The sequence below is a fragment of the Mycteria americana genome, chromosome 7 (assembly GCF_035582795.1).
Source record: "Mycteria americana isolate JAX WOST 10 ecotype Jacksonville Zoo and Gardens chromosome 7, USCA_MyAme_1.0, whole genome shotgun sequence".
In the NCBI taxonomy this organism is placed as follows: domain Eukaryota; kingdom Metazoa; phylum Chordata; class Aves; order Ciconiiformes; family Ciconiidae; genus Mycteria; species Mycteria americana.
The window spans coordinates 37,795,176-37,812,066 of NC_134371.1; the positions used below are offsets into that span (position 1 = coordinate 37,795,176).

The 16,891-nt window shown below is 36.6% G+C and overlaps 1 protein-coding gene across 8 annotated transcripts in view; it reads left to right on the plus strand.

Moving 5' to 3' along the window:
* RABGAP1L (RAB GTPase activating protein 1 like) overlaps nucleotides 1-16,891 on the plus strand; it is a 260,477-nt gene that overhangs the window by 136,677 nt on the left and 106,909 nt on the right. For all 8 annotated transcript variants that reach the window (XM_075507880.1, XM_075507874.1, XM_075507873.1 and 5 more), the window contains 2 exons: nucleotides 5,080-5,193; nucleotides 15,473-15,547. In XM_075507880.1, coding sequence (XP_075363995.1) covers nucleotides 5,080-5,193; nucleotides 15,473-15,547 — 189 coding nt within the window. The remainder of the gene's footprint in view (nucleotides 1-5,079; nucleotides 5,194-15,472; nucleotides 15,548-16,891) is intronic.

Genomic DNA, 16,891 nt, shown 5'->3' on the forward strand with positions numbered 1-16,891 from the left:
CAAACCCATACTGACTGACCTCATCTATTTTGTGTATTTTGTATTTTCTGCCTATTTGTGATTGTGTTTTAGAGAATTTTAAGTTATTATTCATATTCCCGTGTGCACATGTGTGGAACTGTACAGGGCCACAAAGAACTTCAAGGAACAAAATAAGCAATATGCAAAAAATCTGTTCCTTCAGCAAAATGCTTAGGGTACTGAAACAATGCCATAATGTCTAATAATGTGCACTTGGCAAGTCAGTATTTAAATTTACAGCTTTTCAGCATTAAGAGGCATGGATTTATTGAGGGTACGTCTAACTCCTGCTATCAGCAGATGGTGTGTTTCCACATCATACGTCTCTGGCTAAACAAGAGTGATGAATACCTGTGGCAACCTGGGAGTTTTTGCTTTCCATACATGTAGAAAAGTTTCAGTATCTAATCCTGAAGGAGCATGACACACCAGATTTCCAGGGCACGGTAATTTTAGATGTTGAAAGCCTGTTTTGAATTTTTTTCTTTTTTTTCCTTTTCTTACTTTCCTTGGTACCCTGGATTCTGGCTATTTTTAGCTAGTGAAGAGCTGAAGCATGGGCAGGACAATTTGATGCAAAATCAGCTGTTTGAACCTCACCAAAGATGCAGACCTTTTAAATGGGTCCAGTCAGGTGAACTTGTACTGGATCTCCAGCACATACAAATCATATTGTTTTCACATGTAAATGTATGTGATGAAATCAAACTTGGATGATTTAAAATAAGATTAGAGATAAGCCTTTGGAAGTTAAGTAGTACAGTATGAAAACTGCCTACTCATATACATGGTGGCATATTCTTGATCACGCATAGTTCTGTGGTTCTGGGTTGTCTTCTTCCCAGGATCTCTGCCTTGTTGTGTACGGAAGGAATAGTACTTCTCTAATGAGCAGCTTTTCTGTTTTGTTTTCTTCTCCCTTATTATTTTTCATTGTGTAACCCTGTGCCTTGCTATATACCATTCAGATCAGGATTTGAGGATGAAGTTATTAGTTTCCTCTTTGGCATTTCTGTAGGACTCATCACTACAGTATTTCAGTGCTTCAGACGTTAATTGATTTTCGTAACACCCTACTGAGATGGGGAGTTATTATTAACCAGGGAAATAGAGCACAAGGAGATTGAGGTCAGAAGTACTGCTCAGTTTTAATGCCAGGTTTGAGACACCTGTGTCCCGTTTTGTGGTGTTTTGTTTTTTTTTTCATATTTGCATAAAACTCTTGAATTACTTTAATTGCAACTGTAAGTTATTCTACATTTCTCCATATTGAGTTGGCAGCTGTATAGTAAGGAAAACTCAGGTGACCACTTGTGGAATTTTTTGCTAAGTGGTGTGCCTGGTTTCACGTAAGAACTTTTGGGCAGAAGTGGGGAAAGGATCCGAGTCTTAACACAGCACTGAGATGTTATGACCCGAGATATTTTTCTTTCTTTATTAATTCTTCTGGCTCATACCATACTTATCCTCCAATTCTTGTGACAAAGGGAACAAGGCTCTACCTACAGGAGTCTCTTCTACTTCCTAACCATAAGTCATCACCAAAATAGGTACACTCAGGATGACAAATGAGCAGAGGCTCTTTCTGGAATGTCTGTGAAATGTTCTTTAATTAAAAAATAATTCCTGATGTACATGCATAAAGATTGTCCTATATTTCTTGATTTTGAATGCCTATTTATCCTTAATTTTATTTTAACATTTATTTAATATAAACAGTTTGCGGTTCTCTTCTGTATTTCTGTGTGAGTCTGCCTTGTGGCATCAAATGTCCACATTCAGCAGCATCTTAATAGTTTAAAATGGCAGCAATGTCAAGAAGTTAGTATCCCAGTACAGTTGCTTCACAGTTGCAGAAGTTTAGCTGTTTTAAAAGTGAGACGACTCAAAGTAGAGAGCTTGTTCAGTAGGATGTCAGCTGTCATATAGTTGACATATGAAGATAATTCTTTTCCTCAGTAGAATATTGTTTCTCTGAGCTGGCAGCACAGAAATGATTATTAGAAGCGGGAAAGATCATTAAAACTCTGAATGCTTTGATAGCCATCTCACCTTAGCTTTATTTCATAAGAAATTAACTAATCATGACTTTCAGAAGAATAAAAATCCTCTGAAAACGTGAATTAGAATAACTGTAAACTCATCTGCTCTGGTACTCCTGAGAACAGCTCTATCAACAAATTCTATCTGAAAAAGATGGAAACTTAACCAAAATATTTTCTATATATTTTAAGAAGTAATTCTACACTGATCTTCACTCTAGACTCATTTCTTGTTTCTCTTAGATTATGGGTTTATTGTATTTCAGATGGATGTTGTCTTTTGAGCAGGAGTTAATTCTCCTGTCTTTCAGCTTAAATTGTATTTTGGGTTCATTTAATTGTTTTCCTCTACTTTTTTAGAAGCATCTGTTGTTAATAGTGCTGAATGAAGACTCTGCTTCAGGCTCCTTTTAGCTCAGTAGAAGTGAATTTGCATTTGGGCCTTTACACAAATATTTTTTGGTCTTACCTTGGATATCTACCTTGTCAACTTCTATGTGCTCCATTATATGTTGGCCTCTCAGTTCAAGAAAAGACAGAAACAGAGGGAAGTCAAACACAGTCTCCCTGCTTGACAAAAAAGCGATCTATGTGCTGGATGTGGTGGCCTTCCTGTAACTTTCTTTAAAATGCCTGGATCTTTTCAAATTTGTGCTGAAGAATTAATGTAACAGATTTTTATAATGGACTTGGTAACTGTGCTGTACTGGTAGATCTTAAATGCTGTTTGAGGCATTTCCTCACAATGTAACTAAATTGTCAGATCAATCTGGGAGGAAGACTGCAATTATTTAGCCTCTCTTGTGTTTGAAAGCCATGTAAATGAAAATACTCATTAAAGAAGTCTGATTAGAGAACTGCTTATTATTAAATTTTTATTATTATTCTGTGGGTTTTTGCATGTGATTTAGACTGTGTGGTTGGTTTTGGTCACTAACAGTTGCATGATGCTTACATATCCTGAAAAACATGATGGTAACCTGGTGAAAGCACAAAAGTGTGTTTATTTTCTCCAGCAGTACCAGTTAGCATAATAAAACCATCACCTCTTTTTGTAAGCTTTCCTTTTCTTAGAACATAACAATATGCCTGGTATTTTACAAAATACGGATTGTGTTACTGTCTTGTACTAAAGATGTTATTGTCAAGCAAAGGGAAAGCAACTGTTGAGATCACTGAAAATTAGGGCATCGTAAATGGATAAATTAATAATGGAAAAGATTCAGAGAAGCTGTGAACTTTAGGGAGAGATTTGAGAGAGAAGGAAGAGGAAGACTTCTATGTGCAAGAACTGGAAGATTGTGCTAAATGCAGAGAGGCATGGAGCTAAGTGCAGAGGAAAGATGAAGCCATAGTTTAATATGGAGGGTTGAGAGAATCAACGGAAATGAGAAGACAGATGAGAAGAGAAGAAAAATAGATTTAAAAAAAACCCCACAATATATATATTTTTTTTTCTACTTATCTGTGATACTCAACTGAGTGCTGTTAGAAAACATTTACATTTAAAGTGATGTTTATGCTTGTTGTGACTATAGCTATTTTCTTAGCTGCCATTGAAGTGAATGGAGAAATACAGTGATGGGTTTTCATCTCTGAGGTAGCCTGACATAGTCCAGAGTGATGTCTTTGTGTGTATTGGTTATGGATATGCCCAAAAGGAAACCGTAGTTGGGAGTTGCTGTGGACTTCTGGCTAAGCCCCTGCAGGCAGCTGCATTACGGTATGGCATAGTCTCACTATAGAGGCTTTATGGGATTAGGGAATCACCTAAATTCTGGAGATTACCTGGTTGCTGACTCCAGCAGGTGTAAAGAAGATTTTTTCTGGAGGGTCCTGGATTACAAAGTGCAATCTGAGGGTTTAGAAGCTTTTCTATAACAGAGATATTTTGTTTTCAAGGTAAAAGTATTTATAAAGCATTTGTTTTCTAAGTTGCAGGTGAGGATTCTGTTGGTTTTTCCTTTAGGATTACAGAGGTAACAGAGAAAGCACAGTTTGATATTTACCAGCCTAAAGGTACTGTCTCACACTGAGGGTAACTGGAACCTGAAGATAATTGATAACTGTTGTAGTTCCAGCTTTGACATTTTGATAGCACTTTCTCATACACACAGTGGTATTTCTCAGGTCTGATTGCAATGATTTCCATCTGTTTATAGAAATGCAGTATCGTAAGCAATTGCTTCTTTATCTACAGAGCTAGGTGTGTCTAGGGAGCAACTCAGTTGCCTAAACGTGGGCATTTGGTGTCATTTTAGCTGTCTTTGGATATGCAGATCATCCACATGGAGCTTGCAGAGATGATGCAGCACTTACAGCAGACTTGTATCCTTCTGCAGTAGCAGCTGCTTACCAGGCAAGATTATCTTTGGGCTTCTAAAATGGCATTTGACACCAATGTTTAGGCACCTGAACTCATCCCTAGTTGCTAGTCAGTGTAAAACTGTAATTGAAATGGAGATGGTAGCAGGGAAAGATATGGGATTTATCTGAAAGTATAACATTTTCTGGTACTTCTTCTGTTTTTATTCTTTTAAAAACCACTTAATGGTAAACTTTGAACATTTCTAAATAATAGTTGTAATTTGTAATGAGCACTTTTAATGGTAGTTTGATACACATTTCAAATTAATACCTCTGAGCTTGCAAGAGAGAGACAGTCTAATTTTATTTTTTTCTTTTTTATACTGCAAGAGAAATACACTAAGTGTATGTTCTGTGGTAAAAATGCACCGACAATTAAATAACTAGTCATTTCCTGTGAGTGTTAAAGTTGAACCGTAAGCCTGAAGGACAGAAAACATGCCACGTTGCTCTTGTTAAACTGTCAAATTATTACTGCGTATGCGACTAGAAGATTTTCAGTTTCTTCTCAAAGCATTTTTAGAGGATGAGTCAGTAAAGCAGTTATCTAATGTATCCACGTTGACTGCACATAGAATTTTATATTCTGTTATGTTTAATTACACTGTTACCGGGCTAATACTGCAGGATTTTTCTCTCTTTTTTACAGGATTCTGCTCAAGAGAGTGTCATTACACGAGATATTCATCGTACATTTCCAGCACATGATTATTTCAAAGATACAGAAGGAGACGGTCAGGAATCTTTATACAAAATCTGTAAGGTACAGTCAGTACTCTGCATTTTAAAGTGTGTTCCATGTTTTGCTATGACTGTATTTTGCCCTGCTAACCCTGTTCTGATCTAAGTCACTAATCAATAAGATTTTAAAGCTTTATTTAGATTGCATGTGGGGAGTGTAGTGTTTCTGCAGTACTGGATATCCTGAAGTAGTTTTTGGAACCTTGCATTTCATATCTCCTAAGATGCATATGAGGAGAGCGAGGCTCAAGCTAGGGTAGTTTGATATCAGAGGTCCACTTCTACTGAAGTGTGGTGTAGTAGAATGCTTTTTGCTCTGCTGGTAGAGAGGTTTGCAGGGGAAGAGAAACCCTCATGGCAAGCTCTGCTATGAGGTTAAGCAAGAATGTCTCTAGACAATTATCTAGAGAACAAGTTAGCTGACCTTTCCACAAGCAGTGTATATGTATAGCTTTTCACTCATAGCTCTCAGATCACCTGTGATCAAAGAAAAATCTAATGTTTTGCAATTTGCACATGGGGAAGTTGAGGTACTAAATGAACAGATTTGTCCAGCTTGTACAGACAGACTTTTGTTGCTTGGGAGGGATCCAGAAGGTAGAATATTGCAGCTAGATAGGGAGTTCTTTGGCTGTCAGCTGCAGATTTTATTATGTTTCTGGCAGGCAGTTTTTGTTTTACATTTTTTTTCCTACATGTAGAATAAATGATTGCCTTAGACAAAGCCATTTCCACTTCCCCTCCTTTTCCTTGTTACTCTGTTTCCACCTCCAGTTGATTAATAGACAGAAGTGATGGAGTTGTCATAACAAGCAGAAAAGAGTGTCCTGCCTTTGGGGTATAATGATACATATTCCTGTTCTCCAGATAAATTCTATGGTGATACAGACACCTATTCAAACAATAATTTGGATGACTGTTAAATATAGCTGCTTAGGTTACATATATTGAAGTTCATTGTCATGAGCAATTCACATTAAAAAAAAAAAGGTAAAAAATAAAGGAGCAATTATATTGAACCAATTATATTGATTTCTCACTAATCTTGGAGGGCTCTAGGTGGCTACAAGAAAACTGTTCCTGTGCCAATCTTTGAAAAGAATAACTAGGACAATGCATGTAATTGTGGGATTGTCAATTTGATATCAGTTAAGTGAAAAATGATGGAATAGCATTCAGCTTATCAAGAATTAAATGTGAGAATTATATTATAATGAATGCTTATGAGTTTACTGAAAATAGATCTTGACAAGCTAATACAAAAAAAACCCCAGGTTTCATTGGTGAAGGTAATTTTATTGGAATTCTGTAGATCGTTTAGTCTGCCATGCAAAAAATGTATAAATGCTGGACAAGTTGGAACATGAACAAGATGCACATTAAAGAATTTAAAACTGTCTAGCTAGGAGGTTACTAAACATCAGCACTGAATAAATGTATTTCAAACAAGGTGTCATGAAGATCACTTGTTCATTCAATGTACTCTGGTTAGTCACCTAAAAGAAAAGAGAAAAATCATTTCTGATAAAGATGTCTTGATGACACAAAGAAAAAGGGAGTGGTAGATAATGGGGCGTTAAAGGATGTATAGATAGATGAATCTTGTGTAGGAATAGAATGACTTGAGTAACTCAGTATTTTACAGCTGCTGCAGCTGCTTTTGATTACTGTGTCCATGTTGTGGTTTAACCTCAGCCGGCAAGTAAGCACCACACAGCTGCTCACTCACTTCCCCCCCCCCCCCCCCCCCCCGGTGGGATGGGGGAGAGAATTGGAAGGGTAAATGAGAAAACTCGTGGGTTGAGATAAAGACAGTTTAATAGGTAAAGCAAAAGCCGTGCACGCAAGCAAAGCAAAACAAGGAATTAATTCACTGCTTCCCATCGGCAGGCAGGTGTTCAGCCATCTCCAGGAAAGCAGGGCTCCATCACGCGTAACGATTACTTGGGAAGACAAACGCCATCACTCTGAACGTCCCCCCCTTCCTTCTTCTGCCCCCAGCTTTATATGCTGAGCATGACAGCATATGGTATGGGATAGCCCTCTGGTCAGTTGGGGTCAGCTGTCCCAGCTGTGTCCCCTCCCAACTTCTTGTGCACCCCCAGCCTGCTCAATGGTGGGGTGGTGTGAGAAGCAGAAAAGGCCTTGACTCTGTGTAAGCACTGCTCAGCAGTAACTAAAACATCCCTGTATTATCAACACTGTTTTCAGCACAAATCTAAAACATAGCCTCATACTAGCTACTATGAAGACAATTAACTCTATCCCAGCTGAAACCAGCATAGTCCAGAATTAAAGATGACTACTTCTACATTCGAAAGAATATGAAGAAGTTCCGTGAGGATGATGAAAGGATTTGGGAACATACTTCGGCAGCTTTATTTGGAAAGTCTTCCATGGAAAGGAAGACTCTTTTTCTTGAATGATTATCTGTCTAGCAGGCAGCTTTACAGAGGCAGAGATCTCAGACCTTCCTGGGTTTTCTGTAGTAAAAGTGAAGAATTCTACTCATCTTCCAAAGCTGGGAGCCTTCCCTGCTCTTAGAGCCTCTACTGATCCTGCAGAGAAAGTTGCTGCAGATGTTGGTCCTCTTTTTTTGAACTGTCTAGATCTGAGGTCTGTCAGTGTGTACATCAAGTTGAGAACTGCTTTTCCTGTGAAGCATTTTGTATTTATCTACAGTTGAATGACCTCTGCCACTTTGCTACTTTCTCTTGATATGAACACATTCTGCATAGCATCTTTGCAGTCAGCATTTAATTTACTGCTCTGAACAGCTTTGTCTCATCAGCAGTCTTTGTTACTGTGCTATTTTTATGTGTTCTGTATGATTTGTGAGTATTTTCAACAGCATCAGCCCTAGCATGCCTTTCTGTAAGGTTCTGTGGGTGACCTCACCTTGATTCTGTGGGTGAGAACTGACTGTTTATTCCTACATTTTGCTTTCTATCCTTTAATCAATTATTTGGGTGCATAAGAGGACCTTCTATGACAGCTTAGTTCCCTAAAAACCCTTTGGGAAGGGATCTTGTTGAAGGTTTTCTAAAAATCCTAGTAGACTCTATTGATTGCCTCATTCTTTTATGTGCTTATTGGTTCAAAGAAGGATTTGGGAAGCATTGCTTCCTGGTAGAACAGCCATATCCAATCTTCAACATTGAATTATTCATAAGTTTACTGATTTTATTCTTGATAGTTTCTACCTACTTGCCAGTATGGAGATCAGATGCAACTGCTTTGTAGATTTCTAGGCAGCTCTTTTTCCTTCATCCTTGCACTGTTTTCTTAAATGACTATGGCTCTGTTCTACAGATGACCTGTCTGTGGCCAGGTCTAACTGGACCTTGAGTTTATGATTGACGTGGTGAGTTTTAGAGAAATATTGTTAAAAGCTAATTAATTTGCTTTTAAACTTGTCATTCCATAACAAAAAATAAAAATCAGTGTTGAGAGTAATATTGTGGCTGTTTTGTTACTAGTATAACTTTTAACAGAGGTGCTGTGCACTCATGCCTTTCTTCTAATATGAAAGGAAGATATTTCAAAAATGGGATTATTGAATAAGGCTAGAAAAGGTCTGTCCTCAAGTGAGAGGGTAAAAAGCTGAAGAGCATTTTCTTCATGCCCCACTGAAATGAGAGATGATCTGAGCTGTCAGATAAAAAGGAAAACCATTAAAAGCTCACTGCCTCATTTTAACGGGTCTGTCAGTTTTAGTTCCATCTCTTAATCTCTTCTTCAGAACAGTAGGAAATCAGGAAAGATGGAAACTTTTTCAGTTGCAGAACATTTAAGTGACAAAGTATCTAAAAATAAACTTCAAGGCTGACAATGGTGATAAGGAACGAAAAGAGTTCCAGATTCTAGATTGGAGATTTCACTTGAGGACATCTCATAAGCTAGATTTGCACAGAGCAAACATCTTTGGAAAATAGTTCTGTTTCTTGCACACTTTCTGTTTAAACACTATGCGAATTCTAGGTCTATTTAAGGAGCTCATTCTCTGCATTACAATGCATAACAGACTAGCACTCTCGACCTACTTCCATGCGTGCATATGTAGTTAACAGCTCGATGCTCCAGGGAATCAAAGCACTTGGCAGAAACAGTCCTCTCAACTGTTTGGAGTGTATGCACTGCAGAATTTAACGTGAGCTGTGTTTTCTCTAATTTTCTGATTAAAATAACTCCTATTCGACAAACAACCACTGTGACTTTAATAGGAGAAAGAGAGTATGTTGCAGGCAAATCAATCAGGTTAGCTCAGTGAGTGTTCTTACTGGGCAAACTGGAAAAATAGACACAACACTTCCCTGTTTTTCTGAAAATGGTTGAATTACTTTTCAGAGATTCAAAGTTGGTGTTAGTGGTTTCCAGTAAACAAAGGCATTATGGAAGGATATGAATCATTTGTATCATGACATCTTTTGTCACTAAATACTTATCTCCTTGGTTGATCAAATTTGTAGTTTTTTCCTAATCCCAGTCATACTTGCCTGAAGGTTTTATGCGCAGTATCAGTGTGATAGCTGGTTTACTGTGAAACGAAACACCCCATTTTAGTCATCATTCCAATCAATGTCTGTCTGTTTGTTGGTACCACATTAGTACAGGGAATAATAAACTGTTTTTCTAGCAAAGGTAATACTGAATGGGCTCCAGTATGGTTTTTTTTTGGCTTGCTTTGCTGTATAATTGAAATGTGAAAATGTCTTTGAGTTGCTCTTCTGTGACCAGTAGCTTCTATACCGTGATAAGCTGTGAATGATGGATTACTCTCTGGCTCATCCTTCAGCATGGCAGAACTGCTGCTTAGTGCTGTCCTGTAAACTAATTGTCTAACTTTCATCCTTTTTTTGTATTTTCAGTTCCATTTCATTGCAGCATCTTTTTTTCAGATGATCACCTCTTCTCAGCATGCACATATTCTTCCACATTTTTCAGTCCTTAGTATCTCCTCAGATTTACAAATGGGAAGTTTCAGCATTTGTTCACTTTGGTTTAATTATTCATCAGAGAGCAGATCTCTTTCTTTCTTATAAGAGTCTATTTGCCAATTTTAGAATAAACATAGGAGCATAAACCGAATCAGTTAAGAATTATTTTTCATCTGGTTTTAGTTGTTTATTTTCTTTGCCCCTGGATTGAAGAGCAATTTTAGTAAATATTGTTGTCTTGTTTCATGCAAAGGATTTTTAATGTTATCTTGTCTTCTTCCATTTACATATTAATAAGGTTCCTTCTCTGTGCATCTGTGCTCAGCGAGGAAGCAGTAGTACTGTTCTTGCATATGGGGTTTCTGCTGAGACTGTACTAGTGAAAAGGTCAGGATTGTGAATCTTGAATGCTGAAAAGAGAGTAAAGGCTTCAGTATGTTCGGAGGCCTGCCTGAATAAATGTGAAGATTTCTTCATTCTCTCGGCCCTTATAGCTCTGGAGGAGGCATATTGTATAACATACACGTGCCTCTCCCTGATACTCAATAAATGAGTAACTAATTTCTAAAAATACAGTTTTCAGTTAACACAGAAATTCCTTGTGTAATGTGATACATCCTGCAGTCATAGGAATATTATTACTTTCAGACTGTTAGCCTTATAATAAATTTAGGTATGGAGTTTTAAATTATACTATCACTAAAATTATTCAGCGACCAAGCGTGTCATAAAATACCTTGTTGCATGAGAAGTCCAAATCAAAGTATGGATGTCTTGAGTATTGAGACAGTCTGTTTTTCAGACACCATGTAAGTCTTTTAACTCCACTGAAACAGACTTCAGCGCAAAGCTACGTCTGTATCAAACATTGAGTAGATTCCCTAGATCATTTCTATCATTTTGGTAGCGACACAAAGGTAAGTAATGAGAGCAAATCAGGCTTGTAATTCTCCCCCAAAAAACTTGTATTCAGTTCCCATTACATTTTCCTTTTTCCTGGGACACAGAAGCTGGATATCTTGTATGGCTGTTAACAAGCATCGTGCCAGTGTGCCTGTCGCTTTTTCAGAGAAGTGAGTGTTTCCTGTGCCAGAAAACATTATTACTGACAAGAGAGATACTGTTATTGCACATGAGAGACGGAGATCTGTAGATCCTCTGCTCATACCTTTCCCTCTGCATTGCCGTGAAGTGGGGGGGCGGGAGGAACGAAAGCTCTGGAAATATAAGATCTTTGTATGAGGCAGACACTAGATAAGTATTTTTCATGAGTTCTCTTTAGTTTCTAATGTAATTGTAATGTTTAGTTTCTAATGTCATTGAGTTACTGTGGTAAAGGCAAATTGGCAACGTGATTGTAAGCTGGTATTTGCTAGTTAGTGTTTTGTGTCTTGTTTTAAGTACATTTGAACCTTCAGCAAGTATAAGCAATCATTTTCATGCTTATGAGGAGGCAAAATGATGAAAAACATTTCATTCTGGAATTTGAGATGTACTCCCTACTCCTTCTTTTTTAAAACTGTTGGGACTCATACACAGTAGTTGCAGAAATCCCAAATCTGAGGTTTTCAATTCAAATCGGCAACCTTTCCATTCATCTTTCAAATGCTACTTACTTGGAATTTTTATATCTACAGAAGATCCTGATCTTGGGAGATTTTCCTCCAGTTATTATTTTAGAGAAGAATCTGCATTCTTCATTTGCATCTCTGGATTCTTCATTTACTTTCCCAATGTGCAGGTGGATCACTATCATTGGCTTTATTTGAGGAGACTGTTGCTTCCAAAGTATTCACTTTCTAATGGTGGTGTGCTAATGGCTGCATAGTGGTTCTTCTCTTCAGAAGACAGATAACTATTAAAAAGACATTTTCATTCTGTAGGTGAGATCTTCATTTAGTTAAAATGAATGAAATTAGGCTTCAAGTCAGAATCTTCATTAAGTCCCATTTATGAGACAGAGAATATTTAACATCTCAGTCAACTGGAGAATTGTGATTGGAGGTTCCCCAAGACCTTAAGAAAACAATAACTTAAAAGACTGCAACATTGTCACAGGTTGTCATGGGAAAAATCCCATTCTCTTGAAATTACAAAGTTAGAATGACCGCAGTGGCAATAGGGGATTTGGGATTTTGCTTTGTTTTCGTATTTCATGTGCAAAGACAAAATTAATGCTCCTCAGTCCCTTAAAAGGATAAATTTTAAATAATTAATCTTAGATCTTTTGTTCATCATATGATATTATGGTGGTATCTGTAGGCAGCATCCTTATTTTTGAGGCTATTTTGGTTAATTATATCCTATTTCAGCAATATCAAGTCCCATAGGTTACTTGAAACTAAAACAGTGCAATTGGAAATGTAATATGCATAAAGCTTCAAAAATCTCTTTGCTTTGGGCAAATACAATGAAATCATGTAGATTTTAGAGACTTCATTAAAAAATAAACCTTTAGTTGCCAGGATTATGATTATAATGCTTTGACTTAGCAGCAGAATCTTTCTCAGTTTGATCTAAGTCTCACACAGAACTGAAGTTAGTATCCAAGTATCTGATGACAGCTGCATGTGAAGATCAGATTTTGGGGAAGGGCCTAGTGGAGATCAATTTCAAAAAGCAAGCTGATCTTTTTACATGTTTCAGATTTGTCATCTATTCTTCTGATTTAATCAGCCAATCAATGGTTTACCAGTTTACACCCCCCCCCCCCCCCCAAGCTTTTTGGGTGAATACTGTCTGTTCTTAATACATTCTTAGTATTTTTATTCCTTTTAATTTATCATCTCTTCTGATACTCAGTTGGAGACAGATCCTTCAACACATCCCCTGTTAGAAATGGTTCCAGCAGGATGACAACCTCTATGATTCTTCTGTAATGAAACAGACACAAAGAAAGTTCACACGGATTTTCTGCTATAGTTTAAATACAACTTTTCTACCTTAATCATATATTTTCCAAGTTGAGGCTTTGCCTTCCTGTTCTGGATGTGTTTGAAAATGGATTTATTACTAGTTTTAATGTGTTTAGGAAGTTGATTATGAGAACATTTTTTGGTCTTCCTTTGTATTTTTATCTTTAACATGCAGAGTGAGGATTTTTTTGCACCCTCCCCATTTTACCTCTTTTGCCATAATTTCAACTTCTTTCACAATCTCAAAAGGAGTATCTTTTTATTTCTGATAACTTTATTTACTTTTTAATCTATGTCAGCTTTGGGGCAGTTTGTTTGCTCCAATGTGTTGGTTTCTCAATAGTTATTTTAAAACTTGTTTGGATTAATTTATTGCTGTTTTCAGCAAATTATTAGCTATTGTGCTAGTAATGGTTCTCACAACAGAGAACCCCCACGTGTTGATAATTTGCTATTAATTTTTCAGCCTGGATTTTTTTAAAATAAAGTAAAAATGTTGTTGTATAGTATAAGAAATCATAAATCAAATGAATTATTTGTAATTCTGCATATCTGTTTCTAAGCAGAGCTGGCCTTTCAAAAGCAGAAACAATACATCTTTTAGGAATGCTACAGATATGAAATATTAGGCATCCATAAACTGATAGATTTTAGGAACAAATAGATAAAGACTCATGATGATGATGATTAACCAGTGGATGGTTCTAATTAGTCATATGCAATATTAATTTAAGTGTTGAAAGTAATTTCTGTTAATTCAGTGCTTAGTAGCTAAAGAGTATTTTAAATTAACTTTTTCCAAGAGAGCATCCTTTTTTTCCAATTCACAGTTTTGTGTCTGCTATTGTACACTTCTGCAGTTATTTTTTATATTTTACTTTTGTGGCTAGAACTGGTTAAACTAGTAAGCAGATTGTAATGGTTCATTCATTTTTTTTCAATAACTTACGTGACTAGTCTTGTATTTGCTTGACCACTGAAACTGAGCAATGGATTGGGATTATTTTCACTCAGATTCTAACTAAACCCATCTAACATACTTCAAAGGCATGGTAAGCAATATAGACAAATGGCAAAGAGCTGTAAGTCACAGTTCAGTTTTTCACAAAGCTACAAATGTATTAGGAAATGTATGGATGAGTTCTTTATAAACAGTGACCTTTAAAGGAATATTCAGGTTATATTCTTTACAGAATTCTTCTCTTCTGGAATCATTACAGAATTCCTTATAAATATTTCTTTCTTGGTTTTTGCCCATCAGAATGAAAAAGGAAAGGTGGTTTAAAGACTTTAAATAAGTTTTCGCCTCTATTTCAACATTTCTGGCAGAAATTATTTGCAATTATGTTAATACTGTTGGCCGGAAAGGAGTCGCATCTCTTTTTGAGTCACAATTCTTCTCACCTTGAAGAGGCAATTTAGCCACCTTTGACATATTGTACGATAGACCCACGGGGGTTTGATCCCCCAGCATACCTGACGTTGTTTATTCACAGTCTTTCTGTGCTTCCATTCAGTGAATTTGCAATCTTGACTTCATTCAAAAAAAGAAATAAGCATGGTGTTCCAGTTCGAAATGTTCTCATCTGTAAACAGTCTTGGAGGTGGTGTGGGGGCAAAGTGGATTTTCTGATTCATGTTGCTTGTTCCTCCCCATAGCTCTGACCTTGTGCTTTTGTTTTCCCTGGCTGTAACCTTAGTACCGTGCTTATTCTCTCAGGATGTTTCTCTCTCCAATGTCAATCCTGCTGCTGCTTATACTTTCTCAAGTTTCCTCAAATTCTTAACATCCTCTGACATGTCTTTAAAAACAGTATCTGTCTTCTTGTCTCAGAAAAGTAAGGGGGAAGGAAAGGTTGGTTATTTTAGTTTCGGGTTTTTTTTAAGAGTAAGAGAAAAGTAGTATGGCAATCTTACCCTAGAAAAATGAGTCTTGTTCATTCTTCAGCATAACAAGGACATGGAAAAACCATTTCTGATGAAATTTGAAGGCTAGAGTAGTTCTCGGTGGTTTTCTAACAACCAGCCTCAGGTCCTATACTTTCATGATGTAAAAATTTGTTTTTCCAAAACCAAACAAGCACTTTCCCCACAACACAAATTAGCCTGGTTCTTATATCATATTTGTTATATCATTAAAGTTATATCATTACTGACCTCAGTGGAATTATCCCTGGTTTAGGTGAAGGGAAATTGCATTCAACTCTTCTCACACTGTTCGAAAAATAAAAATAAAAATTTACAAATATGGCATCTATGGAAGATTGAGGGTGACCGGTAGATGTTTTCTTAAGTACCCTGAAAGCCTATGCAAGAATGGTTACAGTTTCACTCCCTTTATTATTTTAGCCTGCATAGTATTACATATTCTGAATAGCTCATTGATTATTACACGTTTTGATAATGCCTGCATGCATTCTAAATATATGTTGACTTTTATTTTTTCTAGGCATACTCTGTCTATGATGAAGACATTGGCTATTGCCAGGGACAGTCTTTCCTTGCAGCTGTGCTTCTACTTCATGTGAGTTAATTGCAAAATGAAAGCTTTGATATTTGAAACCAAAGCAGCTTTAAAATCAGTAGTACTGTAACATGCTATTTGATGGATATTTACTGTTGTTTATTTGTCTGTATTAATTTTCCTCTTGTTGCTTTTTGGCAAATAGTGACTAATGGCTTCTATCTTTATGAATGTAGATTTCCTTTATTTAGGAGAAATCCATTAAATTGTCAAGTACTTCTGTGTCAAAACTTGAAACTGATTTGTTACATATTAATATTTTCTTTTAATTTATTTGTCATGTAGGTGAACTGCCTTTGTGTTTATAGGGAATTTAACTTTGGGAGATATTCTCAGAGTAGCTAACTAGAGCAAGCAGTCTCATTAATTTTCAGTGAGACTTTTTCTCTTAGGGACATTTTATAATATCTTTTGAGTGAAAGCTGAATTCCAACCTTGATATTTTAGCCTGTAACCAAAAACTGTACAAACTTTGATCTGTTGCTTCCTATATATACATGTGCATGTATGCATAGAGATAGATAGGTAAGTACACAATTTTTATATTTGCAAGATGCTTTAACTTTGATGTATCAGTGGAAAAGCTGCAGATTCAAGTAGTATGGATATCGTAAAGAATATCTGAATAAACCACCCAAAACCCCAACAGCTCTTACTCAACAACAACTCTTACTCAGGCTCTCGCCTGCTTTTTCTGTCAGGCTTTAATTAATAAATTATTAATTATGGTTGAAATACATTTCAGACTGTGGTTTTGAGTCAGATGTTGGTGGTATATGTTTACACATGCACTTCCTAAGGCATCTAGAACTCAAATTCAGAGTAATTTAAGTTGTAATTCCTAGTGAGAGCTATGACTCCTTGAAGACTTAAGGAGCATGATACACAGTGACAGTGTTACAGAGAAGCTTTAGAGTCTTTAAGGATAAACCTGAAATGAGTCACATTATTGCAATCCTGCATATACTGCAAAGTAGCTTATCTAACAGTTATTTTGCAATTAACTTTTTACTCAAAGAAGGATTTTTAAGTTCCACTGGAAGAATAAGCCATTTTCAATACCAGAGTTGTTTAGAAATGAGTGGGTGTCACATTCTTAACATTTGACTAATACTGCAGCTCCTCTCACTTAGTTGTATGCTGTCATTGCTATAGAGAATCACCTCTGTTTCTAGTGTTTCTGGAGTTAGAAGAAATTGCCCTGTACACAGGGAATACTAAATGGCAATTACACTCATTTTAATATGCCCTTTATAACATTTGCTTTCATAATAGGATATTAAACTGAAATAATCAGAGAAGGGTGGGAAGGGAAGCAGTCTCAATGAGCTCATGTAAGTTGGG